General features: G+C 51.0%; 1 protein-coding gene and 1 pseudogene across 2 annotated transcripts in view; both read left to right on the top strand.

The window, feature by feature from the left end:
* Positions 1-26,341, top strand: part of TMEM63C (transmembrane protein 63C) — a 398,663-nt gene that overhangs the window by 147,186 nt on the left and 225,136 nt on the right. Inside the window, exons 3-5 of one of the 2 annotated variants that reach the window (XM_069638011.1) lie at positions 18,567-18,796; positions 20,746-20,825; positions 21,857-21,889. In XM_069638011.1, the coding sequence (XP_069494112.1) occupies positions 18,599-18,796; positions 20,746-20,825; positions 21,857-21,889 (311 nt within the window). In that variant the 5' untranslated portion in view covers positions 18,567-18,598. The remainder of the gene's footprint in view (positions 1-18,566; positions 18,797-20,745; positions 20,826-21,856; positions 21,890-26,341) is intronic. The other variant, XM_069638012.1, reaches the window with a different exon arrangement.
* Positions 5,270-5,605, top strand: LOC138527224 (keratin-associated protein 4-3-like; annotated as a pseudogene).

The raw sequence follows: 26,341 nt of genomic DNA, 5'->3' as shown, positions 1-26,341 counted from the left end.
GACCTCTGATGACCTCACAGGAAGTGCTGTCATTTGACCCCCACCCTGAAGTGACACCACCGAAAACGACGGAACACAACCTTTCACCCCTTGACAAAACAGGAAGTGGCATCACATAGCATTGTTTCTAAGTACACTACGAAAAATATGGTTGTAAAGTGATATACATTTCATACAAGAATGGATCACCATATGTATCGTTGACATCAGTGCGTATAGGCCCGCATTACCAAATTACTGTGAATGCAAGCAGACGTCCAAGGCCAAACGATAATGGTGTGTTATTATACAGCACTTAGGCTAAAGCGCTTCATATAGAACAAATATACATACAATATCGCCCAACATGTATCGGTACTCATTTATCAACCTCAGCAGGATGAAAGGCTGAGTTGACCTTGCTGGGAGCCGAACCAGCAACCTGCAGATCACACGCACATTGCAGCAGTGAGCGCTCAACCCACTGAGCTATCTTGGCGGCTATAGCTATCAGAAAACCAGTCACTCCAGAAACAAAGAGCCACATGCTGCCAGCCACAGCACAGGACAGGATCCTCAATAAAAAAAAAAATCAGTAAAAAGGGGTAGCAAGGGAGATCTCTGGGGTCGCAGTTGCGACCCCTGGCGACCCCTAAATGACGTCTCTGGGGGGGCTGAGAGGGAGGGGACAGAGGAGGGCAGGCAGTCGGAGAAAGAGAGAGGAGCAGAGAAACGGGGGCAGAGAGGGAGAGAAGGACAGAGGGAGAGGAAGGGATTGAGAGAGGGGGGCAGTTGGAGGGAGAGCGAGTAGCAGAGAGACAGGAGGCAGAGAGGGAGAGAAGGAAAGGGGCAGAGATAGAGAGGGGGAGACTGAGCGAGAGAAAGAAAGAGGTTGAGGGGGGACTAAATGGGAGGCTGCGAGAAAGGGAGACATGGGGCCAGAGAGAGGGAGAGCCCAAAACCCAAAAAGAGACATAGTGGGGGGAAAAAGCTATCGTCAATGGAACGATTATTCGTCTACTCGTATAAATCACAATCGGGCATTCTGGCGTTTAATAACGTGCTGAAAATGTCATGGTTTGCCATTAACGTAAAGTGTGCCATTTCAGCGTCCCCAGAGGACACCATTACAGACGATTTCTAACACCACCATGCAAGTTGGTCCTAAAAAATAACATTCGGTCCCAGGCCAGGTGTGCAGTGTCTTGTTTTGCGGAGGCGATCCAGGCATGAGTAGTTGCACACTGTACCTTTGAAGCCTGGCCATCCTGCGGGCACATTGAAGGACAGTTGGCATAGCTTGTGTGCCCGTTCGTAAACACTGAGGCACCCTTCTGTGCCGAGGGTACGACGTAGTTACATCGCCAGGCTTTTTTTTTCTTCAGTTTTTTGCCAAAAATATTCGACCGAAAAAACCAACTAATAAAGAATGTGGGGGATGGGGCTTGGGTAGGTAAGGGGTGTGCGGAATAGGGACTAGATAATAGGGAAGAGGGGCTTGGGGTGGAAGCCCCCCCAAAAAAAACTATCAATGAGTTTTTTTCGGCCAAAAATATTCAGCAAAAAACTCTGCAGGAAAAAAAACAGCAAATCTAAGAGCATAGCACCGTGCCGAGAACTCAAAAGGAGAACTCTACGGCACATGTACGACTGCCGAGATCCTGGATAAGGTCCCTGTTAACCACAGAGAAGGCCAAAGTGTTTTCTCCTGAGACTGTGGCCACCCTTCCTAAGGCCTTTTAGAGTCCGCATCCTCTCCCAACCCAGGCCTTTGGTGCCCCTACCCGCCCCTTGGGCCCGGGTTCGACTCTCGCACCCAGATTGCTTCTGGGTTGTCTTCTAGTCTTTAATTCGTACGTCATTGGACAAGATGTCAAGAATTCATTAAAACTTTATTTGTGTCAAGGAACCTTAAAAAACACGCTTCAAATTACAAAAAACTTTTCATAAATACAATGTTAATATATGAATACAAAAATCGATTATTTTTTTAGCATTTGGTTAAAAAAAAACGTAAGCTTTTTAGAAAGTTTTAAACCAAGAAATAGAATTCTGATTAAAACACAAACGAACAGGAGAGTCCTAAAAAAATAAATAATCCAAATAGCATAGAAATTCTAAAATTCCAAAGCAAAATAACATCATCAACTTCAATTTTCAAAGTACAATCACGTTAAAAAAGCTGAAAAATCAAGAAAAAAGGGAGACTCCCCGCACTCTGCTCAAAATGTCAATATATGAATACAAAAATAGATATACAGCAATTCCTCGCAAATACATACATTATACTTTTAAAAGATGGTGTCACACAGCAGACATCGATCGACCACGGGACAGACCAGGGCATAGGATTAACAGAGGGTTTTATTACTAAACGTGTACAGGATTAGCCAAGATAAACAGATTGTGCCTTAATTACGCGGAAGGTTGTCGGGCTGGTGGTTCTTGTTCGCGGGGTAGTGCTGTGGGATCGGGTATCCTAGGCAAATGTCTCTCGTGAAAGTAAAGTGTTCCAACACATGTTCTGCTGGTGCTCCCCAAGTCCAGGGCCTGAATGCTCCCAGCAAATCCACACAATGCTTGTAAACTCACTGTCCTGGGTCCTAAGGGGTTCCCATGCCCTATCTTTTTGTACAGTTTTTGGGGGTCCCTTTTCCTTTTCTCTTGATGCCAGGCGCTAGCGCCATCTTTGTAGACCGTGGAAAGGTTCTTTAAGGGAGGCCATGAGGTCTGGGTCTTCCAGGATAAGCCGGTAACACAGGATCACAGGAGACTGCCCTAAGGTTGGGGCAGGCTTCTCGCTGCACCCCCCATGCCCTCCCTGTGTCAGGGTTTGGCTCCTCCAGGCACCTAGCCCAATCCCTCCCTCCTCCCCAGCATCTCGTCTCGAATCTCACCCCACAAATGCTTAGCGTTTGGATTTTGTCTTCTTGGATACACCCTTTTTGTCTATAGCTCCACCCTAACAATTCTCCACTCCCCCCCCCGTGCCCCAATAGCCCCCTTCTAATCCATTAAAAGCCCCCTTCACCTCCTGCGTTTCTCCTACTACCCCCCACACCCCCCTCTTCACCTCTTGGAGGATACCCATCGTGCTCCTTTCACTTATTTCCGTCACCCCCTTTTCTACTTTCCTGAGGTTTCTCCACTCCATCTCTTCCTTCAATACTTCCTGTGCCCCCTCTGATTCACTTCCCTCTATCGCTTGTTCTTTCCTGATCCATCGCTCATCAATAGTTTCTTGCAATCGCTGTTTATCCCCCACTCCTTCACCCCTTTGGGCCCCTCTCTCACACCACTTAAGTTAGTCCCAATTTCTTCCAATTCTCCTAACTCGTCATCCCTTTGGGCACTTTCCTCATAACCACGGCTGTTCTCGGCTTCTTCCCTGTTTCTGCAACTTTCTGGACTTCCCTGTCTCCTAGGTCCTCCTTCTTACCCCAGCCTTCTGGGTCTTTTAACTCCCCAGTTTGTGGGCCTGTGTTTACCCAGCCCCTAGGTCCTCCCTCCCTGCGTCTCCTTCTTACCCCAGCCTTCTGGGTCTTTTACCTCCCCAGCTTTTGGGCCTGTGTTTACCCAGCCCCTAGGTCCTCCCTCCCTGCGTCTCCTTCTTACCCCATCCTTCTGGGTCTTTTACCTCCCCAGCTTGTGTGCCTGTGTTTACCCAGCCCCTAGGCCCTTCCTCCCTGCGTCTCCTTCTTCCCCAGCCTTCTGGGTCTTTTACCTCCCCAGCTTTTGGGCCTTTGTTTACCCAGCCCCTAGCTCCTCCCTCCCTGCGTCTCCTTCTTACCCCAGCCTTCTGGGTCTTTTACCTCCCCAGCTTTTGGGTCTGTGTTTACCCAGCCCCTAGGTCCTCCCTCCCTGCGTCTCCTTCTTACCCCAGCCTTCTGGGTCTTTTACCTCCCCAGCTTTTGGGCCTGTGTTTACCCAGCCCCTAGGTCCTCCCTCCCTGCGTCTCCTTCTTACCCCAGCCTTCTGGGTCTTTTACCTCCCCAGCTTTTGGGCCTGTGTTTACCCAGCCCCTAGGCTCTCCCTGAAGCCTGGTGTCTCCTTCTTACCCAGCCCTCTGGGTCTTTTAACGCCCTGGTTTTTGTGCTTGTGTTTACCCAGCCTCTAGGTCCTCCCTGCAGCCTAGTATCTCCTGCTTACCCTAGCCATCTGGGGCTCTCCTCCAACAGTCTGCCCCCTGCTCTGGCCAGGGCCGAGGGGTTCTGCTCGCGTCTCCTGCCTTTACCTCCTTCCCCGGCGTCTTCTCTTCCTTTCTCCAGCCAGCACTGATGGCGCTCTTCCTCCTGCTGCCAGCAGTGATGCCGCTCTTCCTCCTGCTGCCAGCACTGATGCCGCTCTTCCTCCTGCTGCCAGCACTGATGCCGCTCTTCCTCCTGCTGCCAGCAGTGATGCCGCTCTTCCTCCTGCTGCCAGCACTGCTGCCGCTCTTCCTCCTGCTGCCAGCAGTGATGATGGCGCTCTTCCTCCTGCTGCCGGCAGTGATGGCGCTCTTCCTCCTGCTGCCGGCAGTGATGATGCCGCTCTTCCTCCTGCTGCCGGCACTGATGCCGCTCTTCCTCCTGCTGCCAGCAGTGATGCCGCTCTTCCTCCTGCTGCCAGCACTGATGCCGCTCTTCCTCCTGCTGCCGGCAGTGATGATGGCGCTCTTCCTCCTGCTGCCGGCAGTGATGGCGCTCTTCCTCCTGCTGCCGGCAGTGATGATGGCGCTCTTCCTCCTGCTGCCAGCACTGATGCCGCTCTTCCTCCTGCTGCCAGCAGTGATGCCGCTCTTCCTCCTGCTGCCAGCACTGATGCCGCTCTTCCTCCTGCTGCCAGCACTGATGCCGCTCTTCCTCCTGCTGCCAGCACTGATGCCGCTCTTCCTCCTGCTGCCGGCAGTGATGATGGCGCTCTTCCTCCTGCTGCCGGCAGTGATGGCGCTCTTCCTCCTGCTGCCGGCAGTGATGATGGCGCTCTTCCTCCTGCTGCCAGCACTGATGCCGCTCTTCCTCCTGCTGCCGGCAGTGATGGCGCTCTTCCTCCTGCTGCCGGCACTGATGCCGCTCTTCCTCCTGCTGCTGGCACTGATGATGCTGCTCTTCCGCTCTTCCTCTGCTGCTGGCACTGATGTCGCTCTTCCTCCTGCTGCCGGAACTGATGCCGCTCTTCCTCCTGCTGCCGGCAGTGATGCCGCTCTTCCTCCTGCTGCCGGCAGTGATGCCGCTCTTCCTCCCGCTGCTGGCACTGATGATGCCGCTCTTCCTCCTGCTGCGGGCACTGATGATGCCGCTCTTCCTCCTGCTGCCAGCAGTGATGCCGCTCTTCCTCCTGCTGCCGCTCTTCCTCCTGCTGCCGGCAGTGATGCCGCTCTTCCTCCTGCTGCCGGCAGTGATGCCGCTCTTCTTCCTGCTGCCGGCAGTGATGCCGCTCTTCCTCCTGCTGCCGCTCTTCCTCCTGCTGCCGGCAGTGATGCCGCTCTTCCTCCTGCTGCCGGCAGTGATGCCGCTCTTCTTCCTGCTGCCGGCAGTGATGTCGCTCTTCCTCCTGCTGCCGGCAGTGATGCCGCTCTTCCTCCTGCTGCCGCTCTTCCTCCTGCTGCCGGCAGTGATGCCGCTCTTCCTCCTGCTGCCGGCACTGATGCCGCTCTTCTTCATGCTGCCGGCACTGATGCCGCTCTTCCTCCTGCTGCCGGCACTGATGCCGCTCTTCTTCATGCTGCCGGCAATGATGCCGCTCTTCCTCCTGCTGCCGGCACCTGCTAACTGAGCCCTTGGATAGTGCACACTTTTGCCAAATGGCAACTTTACTGAATTCATTTTTGCCACTTTTATTTTTACAGGCAGATGGTAAGGTATATAGGAAGGAGGGGGTGGAGAGTGAGGGAGGCCTTTGGGAGGTCTCCCTCTGTTGCTTGTGGTAAAAATAAAGCGACAGAATTGACCCCAAAATCTTCAGCGAACTTACCATTCGGCCGAAAAAAATAAAATCACCAACCCTTCGTAGACCTGCACCCTTCGGCTTGTACAGGTCCCTGGCCCCTCCTTCCAGTGAATGGGGATCTTATGGGGAACTTGGGAATTGTGTGTCTGGGCCGCAGCTTTGGGAACCACGTCCACCATATTGGAGTTCCTAACTCCCTCTTGCTCTTTAAGTTGCTGGCTGACTATATTGGAGCCCCCCCCCCTTGATTTAAATGGATTCTAGAGCAGCCTCAGCAAGGGGAGCCGAGTGTGCTGCTACCATTTATCCTATGATGATGGGTTATTTATTATGCGCTTAATACCCAGAGGTTTCTAAGCGCGGACCCGGGGATTGAACCTATGTTACTCTGCCTCATCTTGATTCCAAGGCGAGCACGTTGCCCCTGAGCTATCCTCCCGAGACCAAGTGTCCTTTTTGCAACCCCACCATTCACCCCCTCAGTCACACAGGGCACTTTGTCACAATAGTTTAAAACCTCTAACAGAATTTAAAGGGGGCAGTGGCAGGGACGTCATTTAACCAAAATGCCAGGGGTAGCGGAAGTGACATCATATGACCCTTGACCCCCCTGATGACATCACATGAAGTGATGTCATTTGACCCCACCCCGAAGTGATTTCGCAGGAAGCGATGGAACATGACCTTTCACCGTTTGACAAAAGCGGAAGTGGCATCACATAGCATTATACACTATGAAAAATATGGTTACGATATCACTATAATGTGATGTACATTTCATACAAGAATGGATCGCCATATGTATTGTTAAGATCAGTGTGTATGGGCCCATATTACCAAATTACTGTGAATGCAAGCAGACGTTCATGACCAAATGATAATGATGTGTTATTATATAGCACTTACGCTTAAGCGCTTTACATAGAAGAAATATACACCCAATATCACCCAACCTGTGTTGGTACCCATTTATCGACCTCAGAAGGATGAAAGGCTGAGTTGAGGCATTTAAGAACAGACTAAATCAGTGACTCACCCCCTGAAGTGTGCCTGAAATAAACCTATGAGTCTAGCAATTATTGTACAGAATTCCAGAAAGACACATTTTTTGGCATTCCTATTCTTTCTTATTTAGGGTCAGTGCTGCAAGTGTTAGACTTGTGGCACTCCTGTTCTTATTTTTCTTCTTTTTTAAGGGGCCTGAACAAGAAAGCCAGCCAATCCAGAATTAAAGAGCCACAATCCAGGAGCTTGCATTACCAAAAAAAAAAAAAATCACATTTTTTTTTCATTTTTTTATTAGAGGTCGCAAGGGAGACCACAGAGGTCGCAAGGGAGACCACAGAGGTCGCACTTGCGACCCCTGGCGACCCCCAAATGACGTCCCTGGGCAGTGGTGGAGTAATCGATCAGTCTCGGCTTTTAGGCTCCCACTACTCTCTTGGAAACGTTCACACTCGGCAGTTATTTTGAGTGTTGACTGTTGCCGCAACCAGATGCGAAAACATTTACCTATCTTTTAAGTCTGCGACTCCTGTAACTCGAAACCTATCTAGTAAGGAACAGAGTGCTGTACAAACATTTATTGGGAAAGTGCTTTGGTTCGGCCTTTGCCCCGGACTGCCATCAGTGTTCCTACCTCCCATATGGTGGCAACAGCTGGCAAATGGCACGATTACCTATGTGCATGGTGGCAGTACTGCGTATCCGATAGTTGGACACAAACCAAACGTTTCGGCTTTGCCACTGCTTGCTTTGAACAGGACATCAGTACAAGAACTGAAGGCAGACTTGGTTAAGAACATTGTATTAATATATTAAGCTATTAACTCTCAGAAGACTGCTTAGTTATAATACTGGTAGGCCAAAGTTTGATGTTACTGCTTGCTTGAGCTGGCTCAAAGGTCTCCTTGGGGAATGGGGCGGGAATGGGTGTGAACGGTTTTGGGATTAGCAGGGCCCTGTTCAGTCAAAGGGTTTGTAAATACCCAAACTCCTATAAAGCTTTGTGTTCCTTCCTAGATGTGCTCCGTGCAATACTTTCAGCACTAGGTGGGGTTTGAGCGCCAGAACATAGGAGTTCCTAGAGGTGGGCAATTCCCCCACCCCATTTTCTGCTTTTCCCCCCAATTGGTGGCCTGCCCTCCCACCCCTCTTGCAAAGACCTCTTTCCAGGAGTCATAAAGATGCTCCTTCGTGTGTTTGCTTAGCCTGTATTTGTTTATTTATTTTAATTCTTAGTAACGCGCCACCTCGCCTGTAGGCCTCGAGGCCTATGGGCCTTGGGGTTCTTTCTTAGCACAGCAATCAATGGGCCATGTATAGCACTGGGGTGGGGGTTATCCCTGTTAAAAGCCGGCTTCCTACATGCTGGGCACACTACTGTTTTCCAAGTCTGCAGCTTCCACTCTCATTGGGAAAAAAACAAAAAAGACGTTTCCAAACTGAAACATGCTTCTTAAATGGGCATTTACCAGTTTTCTTTAAAGTGTGTTTAGTTTATTGTTTGACTCCCACACAAATACCCTGTGTGGTTTTTTTCCCCTTCCTTTGTGTTTTATCACACGACACATTGCTGAAGATGTTACATGCTTGTCACACTGCTTATTCACAAATCAATGCTTCTATTGTGCTGACAGCGATTATTAGGAAATTAAACTGTGGGCTGATGGGTGCCAACTTTTCATTTTCACTACGGGGGCAGAAATTCCCCAACCCGGCCCTAAATATAAGCAAGCGACCAGCCCAACCCGTCCCCTGGCCGGACACATTATATAGCACTTGTTTTTCATAAGGGAATTGCAAAGAGTCATGTGATTAACAGCCAGTTTTAAATATATAACATCTCGGCAGCAGTCACTCAACAAGCTGAGCAACCCCCTTCTTCAGTGGGGGGGAGGGGGTGCCTATGGATCCCTTGATCTGCTCAAAATAAATCCCTGCATTACCAGCAGTGCAGTTCATCTACATGACTTCCAAGTCCACAGTATTTCTTCTCCACTCTGACCCACTGAGGATGTACCAGCGGCGGCTCTTCCATAACGGGTCAAGGGGCCCCGATGCACTGGCACCCCCCCCCCCTCCTGCCCATTATGGGGGAGTCGAGGAGCCAACCCAGTGTAATCACGGAGCGCTCCCTCAGCTGCTTTTTGCACTCCTGGGCTGGCTTGAACACGGTTTCTCTTTGACAATTCTGTTCTCCAGCCGGCCGTGTCCAATGGCATTGCTTCCCCAGCCTTGCATGGCCCATTGGGGATGCTAGCTGGCGAACTGCATGTTTGTATGTGCGAGCGGCGGCTCCTGCACCTCCCCCCACACACCAACGGAGCATTGAGCTTCATCCTTGGCGCTCCGGCTCTTACGTGGATGTGCAAGAACAAGTAAGCGATCTTTGCTTCCTGGTTCCTTTTTTCGTGTTACACAGGAGCTGGACCGCTGAGAGGAAACTTGAAGACCGGGGCAGATGGTGAGTTAATCTGATGTGTGTACGCGTATGCTTGTGTTGTGTGTAAACAGTGAGTGTATGATGAGTGCGTGTCTGAATGAGCGAGTGCATGCTGCGTGTGAATGTGTGCGTGTGTGTTTGTGCTGGGCCAGGGAACTGATTCTGGCGGGTGAGAGGGAGGAGGGTTGTGCATCAAAAGCATTTTTAAAATGCCATTGTTGCAACCCACCATACCCCCAGTCACCCTACTGACTAAAATCAGCTCTCTCTATGCAAGGGGTTGGGGGCCTAGGGGCAGGCGTGATATTTTTGTACTGGGCATCTATGATAGATGCCCTGTAAAAAGACCTTGTCTGACCCCGGGCCCCCCAGTGCCTCGCATGCACACTATTGCATTGTGTGCATCTGAGGCACTGGGAGGCCTAGGGGCCCAGGGGTCAGGCACAGCATTTTTCTACTGGGCGTCTATGATAGATGCTGAGTTAAAAATACCATGGCTTACATTGATCGTGTGAGGCACGGGGGGCTATGGGTCAGGCATGGCATTTATTTTTACTGGGCATCTAATATAAAGCATGCCTGGTAACTGTTATTATGTTGCTAGACTGGCATTTTAATGCAGCCAGTCTCTCCATTTCACATGTGACCAGGAAGCCCATTTATTGGCCTTTTACAGGCCATACCCTTGCCTGGGCAGCCAGCAAAGGGCCACAGCGAAGGGCAGCTCCTCTTGGGCAGCCCATCCCTGTTTACCCCCTGCTGCGGAGATGTTATATATATATATATTCAAAACTGGCCGGTAATCACATGACTCTTTTAAAAACAAGTGCTATATAATGTGTTCGGCCAGGGGACGGGCTGGGCTGGTCGCTTGCTTATATTTAGGGCCAGGTTGGCGAAAGTCTGCCCCCGTAGTGAAAATCAAAAGTTGGCACCCATCAGCCCACAGTTTAATTTCCTAATAACCGCTGTCAGCACAATAGAAGCATTGATTTGTGACTAAGCAGTGTGACAAGCATGTAACATCTTTAGCTATGTGTCGTGTGATAAAACACAAAGGAAGATGCACAAAAATCGCAGGGTATTTGTGTGATGGTCAAAAAACGAAAACACGCTATAAAGAAAACGGGCGGATGTAAGTTTAAGAAGCATGTTTCAGTTTTGGAAACGTCTTTTTTTGTGTTTTTCAATGAAAGTGTAAGCTGCACACTTGGAAAACAATCGTGTATCCAGCATGTAGGAACAGCGATAGCCCAGGACGACTGACGCAGACAACCTACAGTGACAGAAAAGGCAAGTGTGGCATGGGCTGGGTGTACAGCCATTATTGTACTCCAATAAAACCCCACCACTCTCATGGCCTATTAACATATGCAGGCGAACATGTTTATGCCAGCCATGTCTTGTATCTAGCCTGTTTGTTAAAGGAAGTCCCCCCCCCCTGATAAAGCCTCCCACCCTCTGGCAGCCAGCCTTCCAGGTGTGCCCTCTTCTGCCTCCAACCTCACCCGCCCCTGCTTTCTGTGCTTCTCCCAGAACACTTACCCCCCTCCTCACTCCCGCCTACACAGTGGCAATTATTTTTACCGCCACTGGCTACCTCCCACCACCCCCCCCCGCCCCAACACCTGCACAATCTGTGCCCTAAGTGCGACCACGTGCCAAACCACTGCCCATGCCCTGATTGTTTCTGTTCACCTTCTGAACCCAGGTGTTTTGTCTCGCATTGTGGTTGCCCTGTGCACCTCTGAAGCTGCCGGCTTTAGCAAACAATCGTCCTGTTGGGATAATCTCTGCTATTTAGGTCCTGTGCGCTGTCTAATTCTAGGTGTTTTCAAACATTGTTCACTTTGTTATTGTGTCTGCATCTTAGGCTGTTCATATTGTGATTGTGCCCACATTTCGGGCCCGGTGCACATCTAAACCCCAGATCACATTAGTCATTGCACCCCTTAGCCCCTCCTTGCACGCCGCACCTACTCCTCCACCATGCCAAACAACTGAAGGGCCAGAGTTTTCCCTCTGGAGTATCAGAAACCAGAAGACCTTCCCTCTTCCACACTGTCCTCCTCTCCTTCCCCCCCCCCCACCATAGCAATCCTTGGTTGGCCCCCACCAGGCTCCTCACCCCATCTCCCACTCAAGTGCCCTCTTCTCTCAGCCCACCTCCCCTGATTCCCCCCCCCCTCCTCCATCCTTCGGCACTATCCCAACTTTGTCCAAATCCCTTTTCTCTCCCCTGGTAACTCCACTGTCCCCCCCCACTCCACTATCACTCCTGCCCCCTCCCCATCTCCCTGCCTGAACCCCTCTTACCTGACGCACAACTTTTACTTCCGTAAGCACAGCTCGCGCAGCCCGCACAGCCCAGGCTAAAACTCCCAATTTAGCAGGCCCTCAGCCAAACACCACTGACACCCGTCCATCAGCCCAGCCACAGAAGACCCTCTTTTCCCAGCCCCTGCCGCACTTCTCCCACCCTCCCCCACAACCCCATCTTTCTCCACTCTCCTACATCCCTACGCCCTCCCGCTCTGCCCAACCCTTTCCATCTTCTCTTCCTCTAACCTAGTAACTCCTCCTCCCTCCCGCACTCCTCCCCATGCTGCAAGCATCCATGCTCTTCCCTCCGCTTCATCTCCCCTCCGCCCCCCGCTTCTCCCTCTCCTACCCCTCCCCCGTCACCCCATGCCTAACCACAGCATCTCCTTCCACAAGCCCACTCCCCCCTCCTCAGAACACTGCCCTCCAAACCCTCTCTTGTGCATCCTCATCAACGCCAGATCAATCGTCGGAAACAAACCCATTATCTTTGACCTTCTCTCCGACGAAAACCCAGACATCTTCATCACCAAAACCTAGTACTCGGACGACTTCCACCCCCTGCACATGTGGCCTTCCCCCAGGCTACTCCCTGATCACACACAACAGTTGGTTGCTCCTCCCCCCCTGCTTGTTAGGCTGCTGTTTACAGAATTGAGTGTGTTGTAAAGAGAACCACATTCTTTGTAGAGAGTCAGGGATAGTCTCTCCTCCTATCCCTCTTAGATGGGCGTTGCACCATCCGCTGTCTAGGGATAGGCACCCCCCCTTGCAGGGATAGGGTGCCCTTCCTGAGGGCCAGAACAGCTCACCATCTTGGTTCTCATGTTTGGGGCTATTTTTCAGTCGCCACAACCACTCCCTTTTGCCTTCAACTGCAATCAGACCTTTGTACTCCCAGTGAACCGTTTTTTGTGTACCAGTACGTTTGTTCTACGGTTTGGGAAGGCAGTAGCATTCCCGGATTTTCAAGCCTAATTGACCCTGTTGTTTTTTCTTGATTTTCACACACAACAGAGCCAGACGAGCCGGTGGAATAGGCATCCTCCACAAACGACACCTCACACGTGGAGAAAAATCCCTGCTAGTCCAATTCCAACTGTCACCCACTTTCTCCCTCAGTTTCCTCCCCCTATACAGACCCCTGGCCTACAACAGAACTTTTGCAGGCTCTCTGAGTGATTTTGTAGCAGCCATCCCGATCTCATCGCATGCATACCGTCCTTGCTGACCTAAACATTTGGATCAACACCCCCGACAGCTCCATGACCAGTCATCTCCTTGACATCCTGGAAGCCCTCAATATGACCCAACTCATATCAGGCTCCCACACAGATTATAGGTCACACCCTAGATGTAGTGTTCAGCTCGTCCAACCTGATCACCTCCCCCCTCACCCACACCCTGATCTGGACTGATCACTCCTATCTTTTACTCGGCTCTATCTCCGAGTTCAAGACACCCCTCTGTGCCTCCTCTCCGCGCCCGTATCCTAAGCACTGTGCGACACCCTGTCTGACCACTCCTTCAACATAGCCGTTGAAAGGAACCTCGCCATCAGCACTTAATGATCCCCTCTTGCCCCTTGCCCCTTGCTCCTGCCCGCACCCCGTCCCATGCCCCTGACACGCACACTCTTCAGCTCCTTATCAGCAGTCTCCCATCCTGAGTTCTTAAGGCTTCCCTCTAATAGCCGCCGCTCAGGAGCCATGGGAGACCCTTGCCCCCTTCCCCTGGCCCTCCTAAAAAAACATTCTCTCCACCTGCGCAGGCGCCCTCGCCAGATCTATAATCAACCACTCATTAACATCTGGGAGATTCCCAGCAGCATACAAAACCTCTCGCTTCAAACTGCTACTAAAAAGCCCTGCTTTGACCCCCACCTCTCCTCCAATTATCGCCCCATTTCTAATAATCATTTCATAGCCAAACTGATAGATCACACAGCCTATTCCCAGCTCGGGCTCTTTGCAGAATCCCACGGCCTTCTTAATCTTCCCAGTCTGACTTCAGACCCCTCCAAGGAACTGATTCCTCCCATGTCTCGACCTGGGACGATGTGAAAAGAACAGCAGACTCTGGGGGCTGTGCCGATCTCATCCTCCTTAACCTCTCGGCAGCCTTTAACACGATCAACCACTGCATCCTCACAAACACTCTTCGACCTAGGCATCAGGGACTCCGCCCTCAGATGGATATCCTCTTTCCCTCGGACTGCTCCCAAATCACTGTTCTCCATCCTTTCTCCTCTGCCCCTGCCCAGTCCCCCACATAGTCCCGCAGCGAGCCTGCCTCTTCCCCCCTCCTCTTCAACCTCTTCCTTTCGCTCCTCCCCACGCTCATCCGCTCCCACAATCTCACCTGTTACAACTATGCCGATGACACTCCTCAAGATTCCCAACTACCCATCTTCACCATAACTCGATCTGGCATCTTGCCTCTCAGACATTGACCACTGGATGACGAACAACCACCTCCTCTTCAACACCAGAAAAACTGAAATCCTAATGTGCGGCAAAACTGCTCTTTCTCCAACCTACCCCTTGGACGCCTTCCTTAGGAACTGCACCCATTGCATCCCCCTAACTCAAAAACCTAAGATTCACTTTTAGCTCGGACATAACCCTCTCTCGCCCCTTCAATGCAGTCTCCAGATAATGCACCTTCCACCTCCAGATTCTCAAGCACATTTTTCCATATCTCTCGTACCCCCATAGAGTCTCTGCAATCATGGCCATCATCCTCTCTCGCCTCGACTATTCTAATACCCTCTATCTAGGCACGCCTGCAGCTCAACTCAGAAAGTTCCAACTGATCCAAAACTCTGCAGCAAGGCCCCTCCTGGCACTCTTCTTCCAGAGAACACATCTCTTCACTGGCTGCCCATCAGCCGACGGGCCTCTTTCAAAGCCATGTGCATTACCCACCGCTCTGTCCACAAGAAAGGCCCTGTATTCCTCCAAAACAAGCTCACACTACCACCCCACCCAAATCCTCAGATCAGGCTCTGCACACCTCCTGTAGTCCCCCCTTTCAAGTTCTCCAGACTAGGAGGTGCCTGCTTCTCCGTCCTTGCACCCACCTTCTGGAACTCCCTCCCGTCACTCAGTCTCCTAGAGGATCGCCTGGCCTTCACCCCCCTGCCACAACGCACGCATCCCGCCAAACACACCAGGTACATTGCAGCAGACAGACCCGCCCATGCACACTCCTACCTGTCCATCTTTCAGTTACTTTGCCTCGTCTCTCATTTATGGTCTGTGCACTGCCATCTCTATCCCCCCCACAACCCTCCCTTGAGCTCCAGCACCCCGTACTGAGGACTCAAGAAAGTATCCAGTAACTTGAACATGGTTAATTAGAACCCTGACAGTGGGCCGGGTATTGCACTCAAAAAGCTCTTAGTGAGAGTGGTCAACTGACAAACAACATTAAGTGCAGGCCTGTGAGATGGCACAGGCCAGTGGGGGCCAAACGGCAAGTGCTGGGAGTGGGGGGGGGGGGGGCTGAAGGCTATTGGGGTGGGGTGGGGGGACAGGACCCAGAAGGACACCTAAGGGCTCTGGTCACCATTATCAGCAATGCAGTCTCATGCCGAGTGCTTAGTGCATTTTTGCAACTGTCGAGAGTGAGTTAACTTTTTAGGATGTACATTCACGTGATGCAAAAATGCATTTTCTTAAACCTACTCTGAACATGTTTCATGTCACATTTGTGTAACCCGCTTGGTAAAATATAGATCTTTTTAACGCAGTTTGACCTGTTGGCCCTTATTTGATGCGACTCACTATCAATGTTTTTTGTCACTAATATTGAAACCATGAGGTTGAATGATTTGCTGGCTGCTCAGGCCATTGCACCAGTCAGCACAGCTCCGACAGGGGCTTTAGCTGTGTGCCCCCCCCCCCCCCAAATAGTCGTCATTCCCCCGATTTTCAGAGGAGACAATCAGCAGGTCAATAAATCAACTTAAATCGGCAGCTCTTTCAATCCGGTGCCCTTGTCTGTGCTGGAGGACGTTTCCCATGACCTATTGTCAGAGGTCACCCAGGCCATCAACGTGTCCCTTCAATATGGTCACATCCCCAGAGCCCTGAAACAATCCATAAAGAAACGCTCTCGACCCGTCAATCCCTTCAAATGTTCTCCCTATTTCTTTGCTGCCTTTTTTTTATGAGGCTGTTCGAGGCTTTGATTTCACAGCTTCTCTCGTCTTTTCTGGAAACTTCAGGATTCTTTTACCCTTTCAATCGGGATTCCGGCGAGCCAGAGCACGGAGAGTGTCCTGGTATCAGTGCTGGATGACATGGCCAGGTTGGTTGAGGGGGGTGGTGTGGGTGCCCTGATTTAGTTGGATCTATCAGCGGCATCTGATACCGTGGACCACCCCACCCTGCTGGCCGCCAGACCCATGCCGGCCTCTCTGGCCTGGTACTAGCTTGGTTTACATCATTCCTGGTGGAAAGGGGCCAAGTACTTTCACCCCCCCCCACCTTTCTCTTCACTCCCCTGCTCTCTTTCCTGTGGTGTCCCTCAGGGGTCTGTCTGTCTCCTACGCTTTTCAAGCATTCAGCCTCTTCTGTGTCTCGTCCGCTCCTTCGGCATTAGATGCTATGCCGACAACACCCAGATCCTTATCCGATTAGATCTTGATCAGGCCGGGATGTCGTCCTGCCTCTCTCGTTGCTTCGCAGCCGTGGGAGATTGGATGAACCACAATTGGCTGAAGCTTAATGGAGACAAGACAGAAGTTTTGGGGCTGGGTGCCCCGCCTGTTCCTTCACCCTGGGTGGCCTCTTTTTGGCCACCGTCAATGGGTTTGTCTTCCCACCCCTGTTACAGTTGTAAAAAATCTTGGTTTATTGTTCTCCTCCACTTTCTCTATGGCTCCTTGGGTCCCTTCAGTCTGTAATGCGGGGCACTTCCATTTGAAGATCCTGAGGGAAGTGCTTTCTCTCATACCACCTAATTTACGGCCACCGGCGGTAGCGGTCCAGGCCCTTAACCCCCTGGACTATTGTAATGCGCTATACGTGGCCCAGCCTAAGGGCTTAGTTCAGCGCCTGCAGCGCCTTCAAAATCTTGCGGCGCGACTCACTACTGGTTCCCCCCATGGCATGCTTATTACCACAATCCTGCGCTCTCTACATTGGCTGCCGGTGACTCTGCAAATTCACTTTAAATCTTTGTCTGGTTCACCGGCCGCTACAGGGTCACGGGGCTGAATACCTTCGTGACAATTGTGCGCGTTACCTCCCAAGCCTCGAGCTTCGCTCGCGGTCTGCTGGCTTGCTCTCGGTTCCCACTTTTTCGTCGTCCCAGAGTGGGCGGCCTAGCTCTGTAATGCTCTACCTCTACGAGGTATTACCCACCCCTTGGAGTTTCGACGCTCCCTGAAGACCTTTCTTGTGGAGCCTGTTGTTAATTGCCAGCCTTGTGACGTTCCACCACCATGATACCTCCTGGGTGAAAGTGCGCTTTATAAGCATTAACATAACCGGATACCACTGCGCCCGCCTTGTTTTATGTGTGCCCCCCTGGTTTGCCCCCCCCCCTTCCCAATACTGATTTCTAGTGACGCCAATGGCACCAGCTACTGACATTCAAAATTGGAGAGTACAGAAGGTGGGCGACTATAATGTTTTCTCTCTTGCTCCCCCTCGACCCTTGCCCTTTTTGTAACCTGCTGCTTCCTGCGGGCTTCTCGCGGTAACAGCGCCTAGGTGCCTTCGGGCTTGGTGCGCTATAGAAATGGCAAAATAAATAAACAATGGACCTCGTTAACTGTGTTCAGCAAAAATCGCCTTTCTCTCCGGCGCTGCTTCATACGGCAGGTGTTATCTGCGCCGTTATCGTCTCCCTCGAGGCTAATTGTTATCCAGTTACTGGAAGGCTGGGCCCAGCATTGAGCCGAGGACAGTCGTCGTGCACCTTTAATCCCAGGCTTTGCCCTCGAGCGCAGGAACACAGAGTTCCCAAACGGCTCAGCGCCGCCCGTGGGCGGCTGGAGGGGTTACCTTTGATTAATACCAGCTTTTTAGCATAATTGAAGCAGATGGCGATTTCACATTAATGGGAAACTGCCCATTTTGACAGTGCTGAGTAAGGCTGATATGGGAGTTGTAGTTCAAAATTACTTTAGGCCCAAAGTCGTTCTGGCCTTTTGATCAGCCGTCTGGGGCTTTCAGCCCCTGGGGGCTACTGCTGGGGAAAACCCAAGCAGCTGACTGGGCAAGATAATTGGTCTGTACACAGTGGAGTAACTTTTCTCAAAATGTTGGGGGGGGGGGCATGGCATCTGAAGAAAAGGTGCCCCAGCCAAAGGAATGCTGACAAAATGGTGTGCCATCAAAGTTGGGGGGGGGAACACCCCTGTCCCCCCCCCTAAAATTACGCCCATGTCTGTACAGCTATGTGGCCTAGCGTACACTGCGGGGAGAATGCACGATGCGGAGGCAGTCTCTGCATCACCTAACTGCACATTACCCCTGTCTCGGAGGGTCCTGCAAAGAGGGCCATTGTTTAACCCCTTCCTGCACTATATCCTCACTGTCCCCAAGAGCACATGCCTTCTTGCACCCGAGGATGGGGGGAAACCTAACACGGGCTGTTCAATATAAACTATAGGTTGTATCACCAAAGCAGAGGTTTCCAGTGGTTTTTAATCCTAAAGAAGGGGTCTGAAACCTTTGGCGCTCCAGATGTTTTGGACTAGAATTCCCATCAGCCCTAACCAGTGTGGTCGATTGGGAGGGATCAGGGGAGTTGTAGTCCAAAACATCTGGAGAGGCGCAAATGTCAAACCATGGCCTTAAGGCAAGGCCTATGCTTCGACGGTGTGTTCCTCTGTCCACCTCTTACTTGAATGCGTTTCACTTTTCTCCCCACACAGAATAGGGCCCCTGTGGCCCCGGCGGCCGTGGGATGGACGACAGCGAGTACTTCCAAGATGCAAACCTGGCCGGCCGCCCAGTCTCGCTGGACATCTTCACCACCCCAGATGGCTTGGGCAACAGCACGGAGGAGCAATGCTACAGCGTGCGGTCCCACAGCACCGTCCTGCAGGGGCTGCCCTTCGGGGGCGTCCCCACTGTGTTGGCTATCAACTTCGTCCTGTGGCTGGTAAGTGGGGTGCCATGACACCACCCAAGCTATGCCCCTTATATGCTTTCAGGACAAAGGTCTCACCACCCCAACTCAAAAAGCCCAACTCTACTGTGGTGATCTTTGGGGTTTCAAATGGATGGTCAATTCTAGCTTTGGTGTCCTAGCAGTTCCCTAGGGTAGAGAAATATTCCGAATCGTCAAAAAGGTATTTTACTTCTGCTTTACTGCGTGCCCAAATTAGGGCTGGAAATAATACAGAGGGCAGGCAAGTGGATCCCACTCCCAAGTCCCTGATTGTTAGATACCTGTTGATCAGGGCTCTGCAAACTTTGGTTCCCACGATATTTGGCACTACAACTCCCATCAGCCCTATCCAGCATAGTCAATGGTGGGGAATAATGGGAGTCGAAGTCACAGAAACCTTGAGAGCCGCAGGCTAAATACCTACCATGTACATGGAAGACCTTGATGAAGGGACTCAGACATGCATCCAAGTACAGGGGAAAACGGGAAATCATGCATTGGCTTCTTTACAACTGTTTCCACCAATGGGATGCAAGCATGAATTTCTCATTTGTTATACAGGTTATTTATTTACAACTTGCCAATAGTACAAAATGGAAATGTTCCTTCAAAGTGGGCATCGGGCAGAAGTGCAGTGCCACTACTTATGACTGCCTCTGCATGCATCTTCTGTGGTCTTAAGGGGGGGGCGGCGTAGAAGCAGCACCAGATGCCATGAGGGGACGTGGTTGACCCCATACCTTCATTGTTCAGACATTAATTTAAGCGCCAAGGTACCCCTGGGTTATGTGCGCTATATAAATGTTCAAATAAATAAATAACATAATTAGGCCACAAAAAAATCATATGTAAATGGTGCAGGAAAAGGGCAGCATTTCCCCAGATCAAGAATCCTGGGAACAGTATTTCTCTGGATGTAGGGAAAATGAAAACCCATGGACCAGCTTCTATACAATACCGCCCACTGGCATGAGCAGCTATTCCGACCCCAGTTTCTATGAGCGCGGTCATGTGAGATTACTCGATGGTGGCAGACACCTCAGTGTGCAGTTGGTGCTGGTGAGGGTCCATAGAATCCCCCCATTCTGAGTTGCCAAGGTTGGCTGATAGGAATGGCAAGGGATGCATGAAGTTGCAGGTAGTGTTAAACGATGACTAGAAGCAGGCGACTGTATCACGCATCTCCTTTCACTTAGTGGCTTGATGGCACATCTTAAAACGCAGAGATTTCCTCGAGTATCATTATTTTGTAAAGGAGTGTGAGAGCTCCTCTACTGGGGATGCACATGGGTCAAATATCCTGTTCTGTGGAATTTCTTCCATTCTGGAGGGTCTACAACCAGGTTTTAGCTCCCTGCACCCTTCACAGGGGAGACTTATCTAGTAATCGCAGGTGGCCATTGATACCAGGAAAGTACATCTACAATCGTGCTCTTTTCGTTTAACATCCTTTATATATATACACATCATTTTCGAAGGAAGTCTGAGCAATGAGGATTGCGCGCGCACCCGCGCGCGCAGTGGATTTTACCACATGGCTTCCTCTCCGACACTCCCCTTCTAAAATGCATCATGGGGACTGAAGGGTGCCCCCTGGATCCCAGTGGAGTGGATCCCAGGGCGCACGTTTTGTATTTACAATAATGCATGCATATGGAGGCCATAACTTCATCTAGTGCATGAGTTTCTGGAGGACAATAGGAACTAGGTCTTGCCCCGTAGGCTGGCGACTTGCTCGAGCCACTCTGAGTATTTCTGTCCATGTGAGCGGGAAGAGGTTAGATTCTGGGAGACATGGGGTTAATATCTGGATCTCTAGGCTTTCCGGGCCAATCGCGAGGCCCGTTCCTGGAGACGTGCGCTGTCTGTGTCCAATCGCAAATGGAAAAGCTGACGTTGTCTGCCGAAGTTAACCCTTTGTGCTCTCTTCCTCGCTGCAGATTCTCCTGCTGGTCTTTTCCTGCCTCAGGAAGGCCGCCTGGGACTATGGGCGCCTTGCCCTCCTCATGGACAATGACAGGTAAGAAAATCTCTGCCTTTGCCTCTCAGCTCCCATCCCCAGCCTGGTGGATTCTGGGAAGGGGAGGATTGGAGCTGAGGGAGTGACTTGGTGCGACTGCACTAATTTAGGGCAATGTTCTGGGATTGTGTTGTAAATATACCCGCCTTGTTCCCTCTAACACATCTACAGTGCCCCGCTGCCCCCAAGCGATATTGGCACCATAAAACACAATGCAAACCGAAATAAGTGCTGCACATTTTGAGGAGGGGACGATTTCATCTGAACTACAGACATCCCCCCAATCCTACACTTCAGAAAGGACCTGAAGACCCAGCTCTTTGCTCCCTTCAACCAACCCCCCCCTCCAACCCCCCCACAGGATTCTCACGTTCTTAATCCCCCTTGCCATTCCTGCCACATCTGCTCCCCACATTCCCTGCCCGTGGCCCCCCCCCCCTGGGTATGTGGCAACCGTACAGCACTCGGATGCTTCCCAGCTGGGTTCACACTTTATAAATCCCACATACGACCACTTTCAATGTCTGACCTCCACCTGACCGCAGACGTTCTCAAATACCAACGCACTGTTGGCAATGAGGGCCGCGCGGCCGCACAGAGGAGGGTCTGCAGAAGGATGGAGCGGGAACACAAGCTTGGGATATAAGCAAATGGGAAGGCGTGCTGGGAGGCTGCTGGGCGTGCTTGACCTGTCTGCTCGGCTTTGACACATCTACACACTCTCATACCCAGGTACCTGGCCAACTACGACACCTCTAGCCACTTCTGGTCTTGCAGAGATTGTGGAGTGGGTGGTAAAGCCCCACCACACTGAGGCACACCTCCCTCTTGCATTTCTCAATGTAATATTGTTTAATTAGGGGGTCAATAATGCAGTTGGTCAGATGTTTGTATGTCTTTTTGCGCCATTCTCCATTCTGGCCGGATACAGATTGGTAATACATTAAACGTATGGCCTGGTGACACCCTAATCACCAGTTCTCCAGGCGGAGGCCCACCTTAACGCCTGTATTTCCCCTCTTTCCATCCAGCCCGAGCCTGCGCAGGAGCCTGGATTCCTATGAGTAATGTTATCTTTGCTGCTGTTGGTGGATGGGCTGGGCAGTGGGACGGGGAGTCTAATCCACCACTTTCCGCAGGAGGAGCGATCACGTGATTGTAATCAGTGTGGTGGTCTTTGCACGCTTCCTCTCTGATTCCGCCTACGCTAGAATCCAGCAAAGGGGCGCGCGCCACATCTGGACACCCTCGGCACATGTCTCTGAACCTGGCCATTTTCTGTTGTGGGGGTGAGATCATGTCATGGCATGTTTCTGGCATCTACCATTCACTCTGCTGCCGTGTGCATGGTCTCCGGGGACTCTGGCGGATCTGATAGAGTGGGGACGGGGGGAGGGGGGGTGAAAGATAGCATTGACGCTGTGTTGATGCGCGCAGTTCAGCTAGTGTGTGGGGGTCTGTTTCTAGGGGACCTGTCTAAGGCATAGAGGCAGTAGTGCCCAGATGGGATCCAGGTGTGCCAGTGGTGCCCGGGTGCAATGGCCGGGGTGGTGATATGAAAGTTGGTTGTAGAGGTCTAGAGGTCTGTTGTTGGATGGCACAGTTGGTCAAAAGATGGTGTGTTTGGGCGTAAAGAAGAGAGTGTTCGAATTGGGACACTGGAAACTGGAAACTGGGGGACCAATCAAGAGACCCTGTCCTTTCAGAATCTGGGCGAAGGTGAAAAGAAAGACCCCTTATTACTCGGGGAGGAAGGATAGCTCAGGGGCAACGCGTTTGTCTTAGAAGCAAGACACGCGGCGCAACACAGATTTGAATCCCGATCCCGCGCTTAGAAACCACTCACTGGTATTAAGCATGTCATCAATGAACAATCAAATACTGACGAGAAATAACAAAACTCGATCCATGAGCTCGCACCAGATGACTACCTGACCTACACAGACCCTAAGGTCCAAGTATTTCAGCGCTTCCAAGAAGCCTAGATATGATTTTGAGCAATGAAATTGTGTCCTAAACCTCAGTCACTACCTCATCCATTGGTGGTGTTCTACTCCAAAGGTCCGACTCTGCGCACGACCCTAGCCTGCCATCCGAGCAGGAACTACACGCTGAGATCCGACTGCCCGTGCCCTGCCTGATCATCTTTTAGGTTAGGTGATCATCCCAAAATCCCCGCTTCAGAACCTGCCATTGTACGCTCTCACTGGCTTCCCCGCACATTGCGGGTATCCACCCGGGTGGGTGCGTACCCAGTGACCCTCACCATCCTTCTTATCTGATGGATTATTGGTGATTTTGATTTCTTATTCTAGGTTCTTTGCTGGGGTGGCAGACACGCGGCAGCCGCGGTTGTTGGCGATGCAGGTGTCGATCAGAGCTGTGCTTGCGCACCGATGAAAAATTGGCCCACTGTCTCTAATGGCAATTCTTTCCTTTTGTGACGGACTGTTGTAATAACATAACCGGTGCACTTGAGGGCGCACGTTCAGCCCTAGAGGGGCATCTTGGCACTTTTGACTGATAGTAGATGTTTATTATTACCCAACTCAATGGTACTCGGGAGGATAGCTCAGGGGCAATACGCTTGCCTTGGAAGCAAGACAACAGAGTAACACAGGTTTGATCCCCGGGTCTGTGCTTAGAAACCTCTGGGTATTAAGTGTGTTATAAATAACCAATCCTATCATACTCATTTTATCGACCTCGGAAGGATGGAAGGCTGAGTGGACTTTTTATCAAGTGGACCTAATATCAAGGAGGCAGAGGGCTGGTAAAATATCAAAAATGGTGCATTTTAAAGAATGTTTGTCCAGTATCAGTGGTCAACACTAGTAGCTGTAGCGTGAAGTAACTCATCGCACTACCCCACTTTGGCCAGATGATTGCCCTATCATCCAGGCCCGGCCTGGTGGCAGTAGAAGATAGGGGGCACTCTCCTGGGGCTTCTGGGGCAACCTCTGTATCACGATGCTCCACCCCACAGATGAATAGCCACGCGGCAGATGCCTCTGTAAGGCCGGCACCTGACCTTCAGCGTTGCTAGGTGCCTGAGTGCTCAGCTGGTACTGATCTGCAGTGCCGCTTCCAAAGCCAGCCAGCGAGGCCTTCACAATCCCCTCTTAGATACAAGGTTGCGCATGGAGCGACGCGCGCTAGGTTTCCATCCTCCCTCGTTGGTCGTCACGACTCTGCAAATACTTGGGCTCCTTCCTGTTGTGGCAGCGAACCCCACAAAGATGAAGGCCACAGAGGAAGACAAGCTGCTCTATCTCCGGGGTGATGGGGGCTAGTGTGCACAGTGATGGAAGGTGTAGGGGTGGGCTATCTAATCCCTCACGGATTTCAATAAATTGGGTATGTGGAGAAGTCTGGCTACATCATCAGAGAGGGTGCACTCAAGCCAAACAGACCGAGCATCAATTTCAGGTGATGGTAAACAGGGGTGATTAATTCATTGGCTTGAAAGCCGACGAAACTGCATCCTGTGCCTAACCTGGACCCCATTTAACTGACCAGACCTGCCTGCCAGACCCCTTACCTTTATATCTCACTGGTTACCTGACTAAAGAAAGTTTGAGAACGCTATGACTAGGCCTTCTGGCACACTCATTCCACCGCCTGCCAAACCAATGAGCCCATTAATAAATGAGTTGTCCGTCTTCCATTTCCATTTCTGGTTATGTTGTCACCTGACTCATTCCGGTCGTACATTCAGTTCCGAGGGGCATTGGGCCTCCACCTCACAATCATTTCCAGCCCGGAAGGAGCAGTTCCACTATCGGTACGTATTTGAACCAGTTATTCCAACCATATGGGCGCCGGCGGCCTTGGCACCAGTTTCTGCTGATCAGCACTTCTCAGTCTGTGTATTTGCACCTGCTCATGATGTCCACTGAGGCAACAAGCTATGGCAAAGCCAAAAGGAAACCATGAAAGCCTATTATGTGAGCTATGAGAAAGCCACAAGCGTATGTGGGTGATACGGCAAGTCGGCCTCTCGGCAGAGAAATTCCCGCCCCTCATTCTTTATCTGGAAAGGTCTTTATTTATTAAAATGATCTGCTCTCACCCCCCACCCCCAATCTTTAGGGAAGACCATCTACCACCTATGTAGACTGGTGGCCTCTGCGTTGGCTTTGGAGGAGCACCTACCAGAATTCGGCTCATGTTTTGGCAGCTCGTCGCTCCAGTACATTCAATGCCCGTAGGCCGGACTGACCGTCCATTGTGACCCGGTTTTGTGGGCCAGTTTGATGACCCAAGGATGCTAGCCCAGGGTGCTTTAACATACACCACTTGCTGCAAGAAATGTGCACAAGGTGCTACTTAAACAGTTTACCTGCAACCTTCTAAATCAGTGGGGGAAAAACAGGAGGCAAAACTTTGTGAGATCCAAAGCTCGAAAAAAGAACTGATTGAAAATCCAACAAAGATCCAAAAGAAAACAAATGAATAGGACTGCATCTCAACGTCTGACACAGCCGCAACATACAAACTGGTTGCCCACCTGCCACCACAGGCACGGAAACTTCACGAACCACAAGCCTTTGTGGTAAAATATCCAAATAGAAAGCTCAGAAACACATTCCTGAGAGCCCGTTTGAATCTCCTCCACGCTAACTAAATTCTAGCAATCAGATGTCTGTCGACATCTAACAAATGTAGATTCTGTAAAAACCAGAATGAGGTTGAAACAACAAGACATCTCTTATCATCATGCCCAGGGGTCGATCATATCCGGAAACCTTACGTGAGAAACATCCGAGCTTCAGCTCCTATCTTCAAAGAAGACATCTGGTGGACACGGCTGATCGGAGGAGAAAAGACAGCGTGGGTGACGGCTACGGCCAAAATCATGCAACTGATTTTAATAACTACGACGATCGACAAAGAAAACCAAAATGAGACCGGGGTCTGAACAAAAGTCTGTTTGATTTATCTTGTAAAAACCACGTTTGCGGTTAAACCAAGAATAATAATTAAAAAAAATATATATATATATAGTTTATTATGCAAGGTCACACATTGTGTTGGGCATATCTGGGCCTCTTTTTCCAGGTCTATTTCCTGTCCCGGTCCGAAAGTGGTAATGGGGGAGGCCTCTTGCCTACGTGCCATTGACGGTCACCCCTGTGCACAGGTAGGGTCTCCATTTGACCACTTGTGCTACATTGTTGCTTTCTGTAGGATCGTGGGGCCTCTAATGTCCCGGGCAGAATGTGCTCACTCGCCTCCCTAGGCACGGATTAGGATGAGGAGCACCGCTGGGATCCGCGTCAGATCCCCCCTTAGAGATTTGAATCCCGGCAAGGCCAGCTCAGCCCTTCATCCTTCCGAGGTGCATAAATTGAGTACTATTACATTGGATAATAAAATCACAATTTTCACAGCGCTTTGAAGCGAGAGGGACCTGCAAAGTGCTGCATAAAAAACATTGTCTCACCGACAGATTCTGTTGCTGTGCTATGGCAAAGTGGAGGCATTCACAAGCGTACTCGTCGCGCTACTCTCGC

Source organism: Ambystoma mexicanum, chromosome 14, assembly GCF_040938575.1.
Source record: "Ambystoma mexicanum isolate Mex_15411 chromosome 14, UKY_AmexF1_1, whole genome shotgun sequence".
NCBI lineage: Eukaryota > Metazoa > Chordata > Amphibia > Caudata > Ambystomatidae > Ambystoma > Ambystoma mexicanum.
This window is presented reverse-complemented; position numbering and strand designations above follow the sequence as displayed.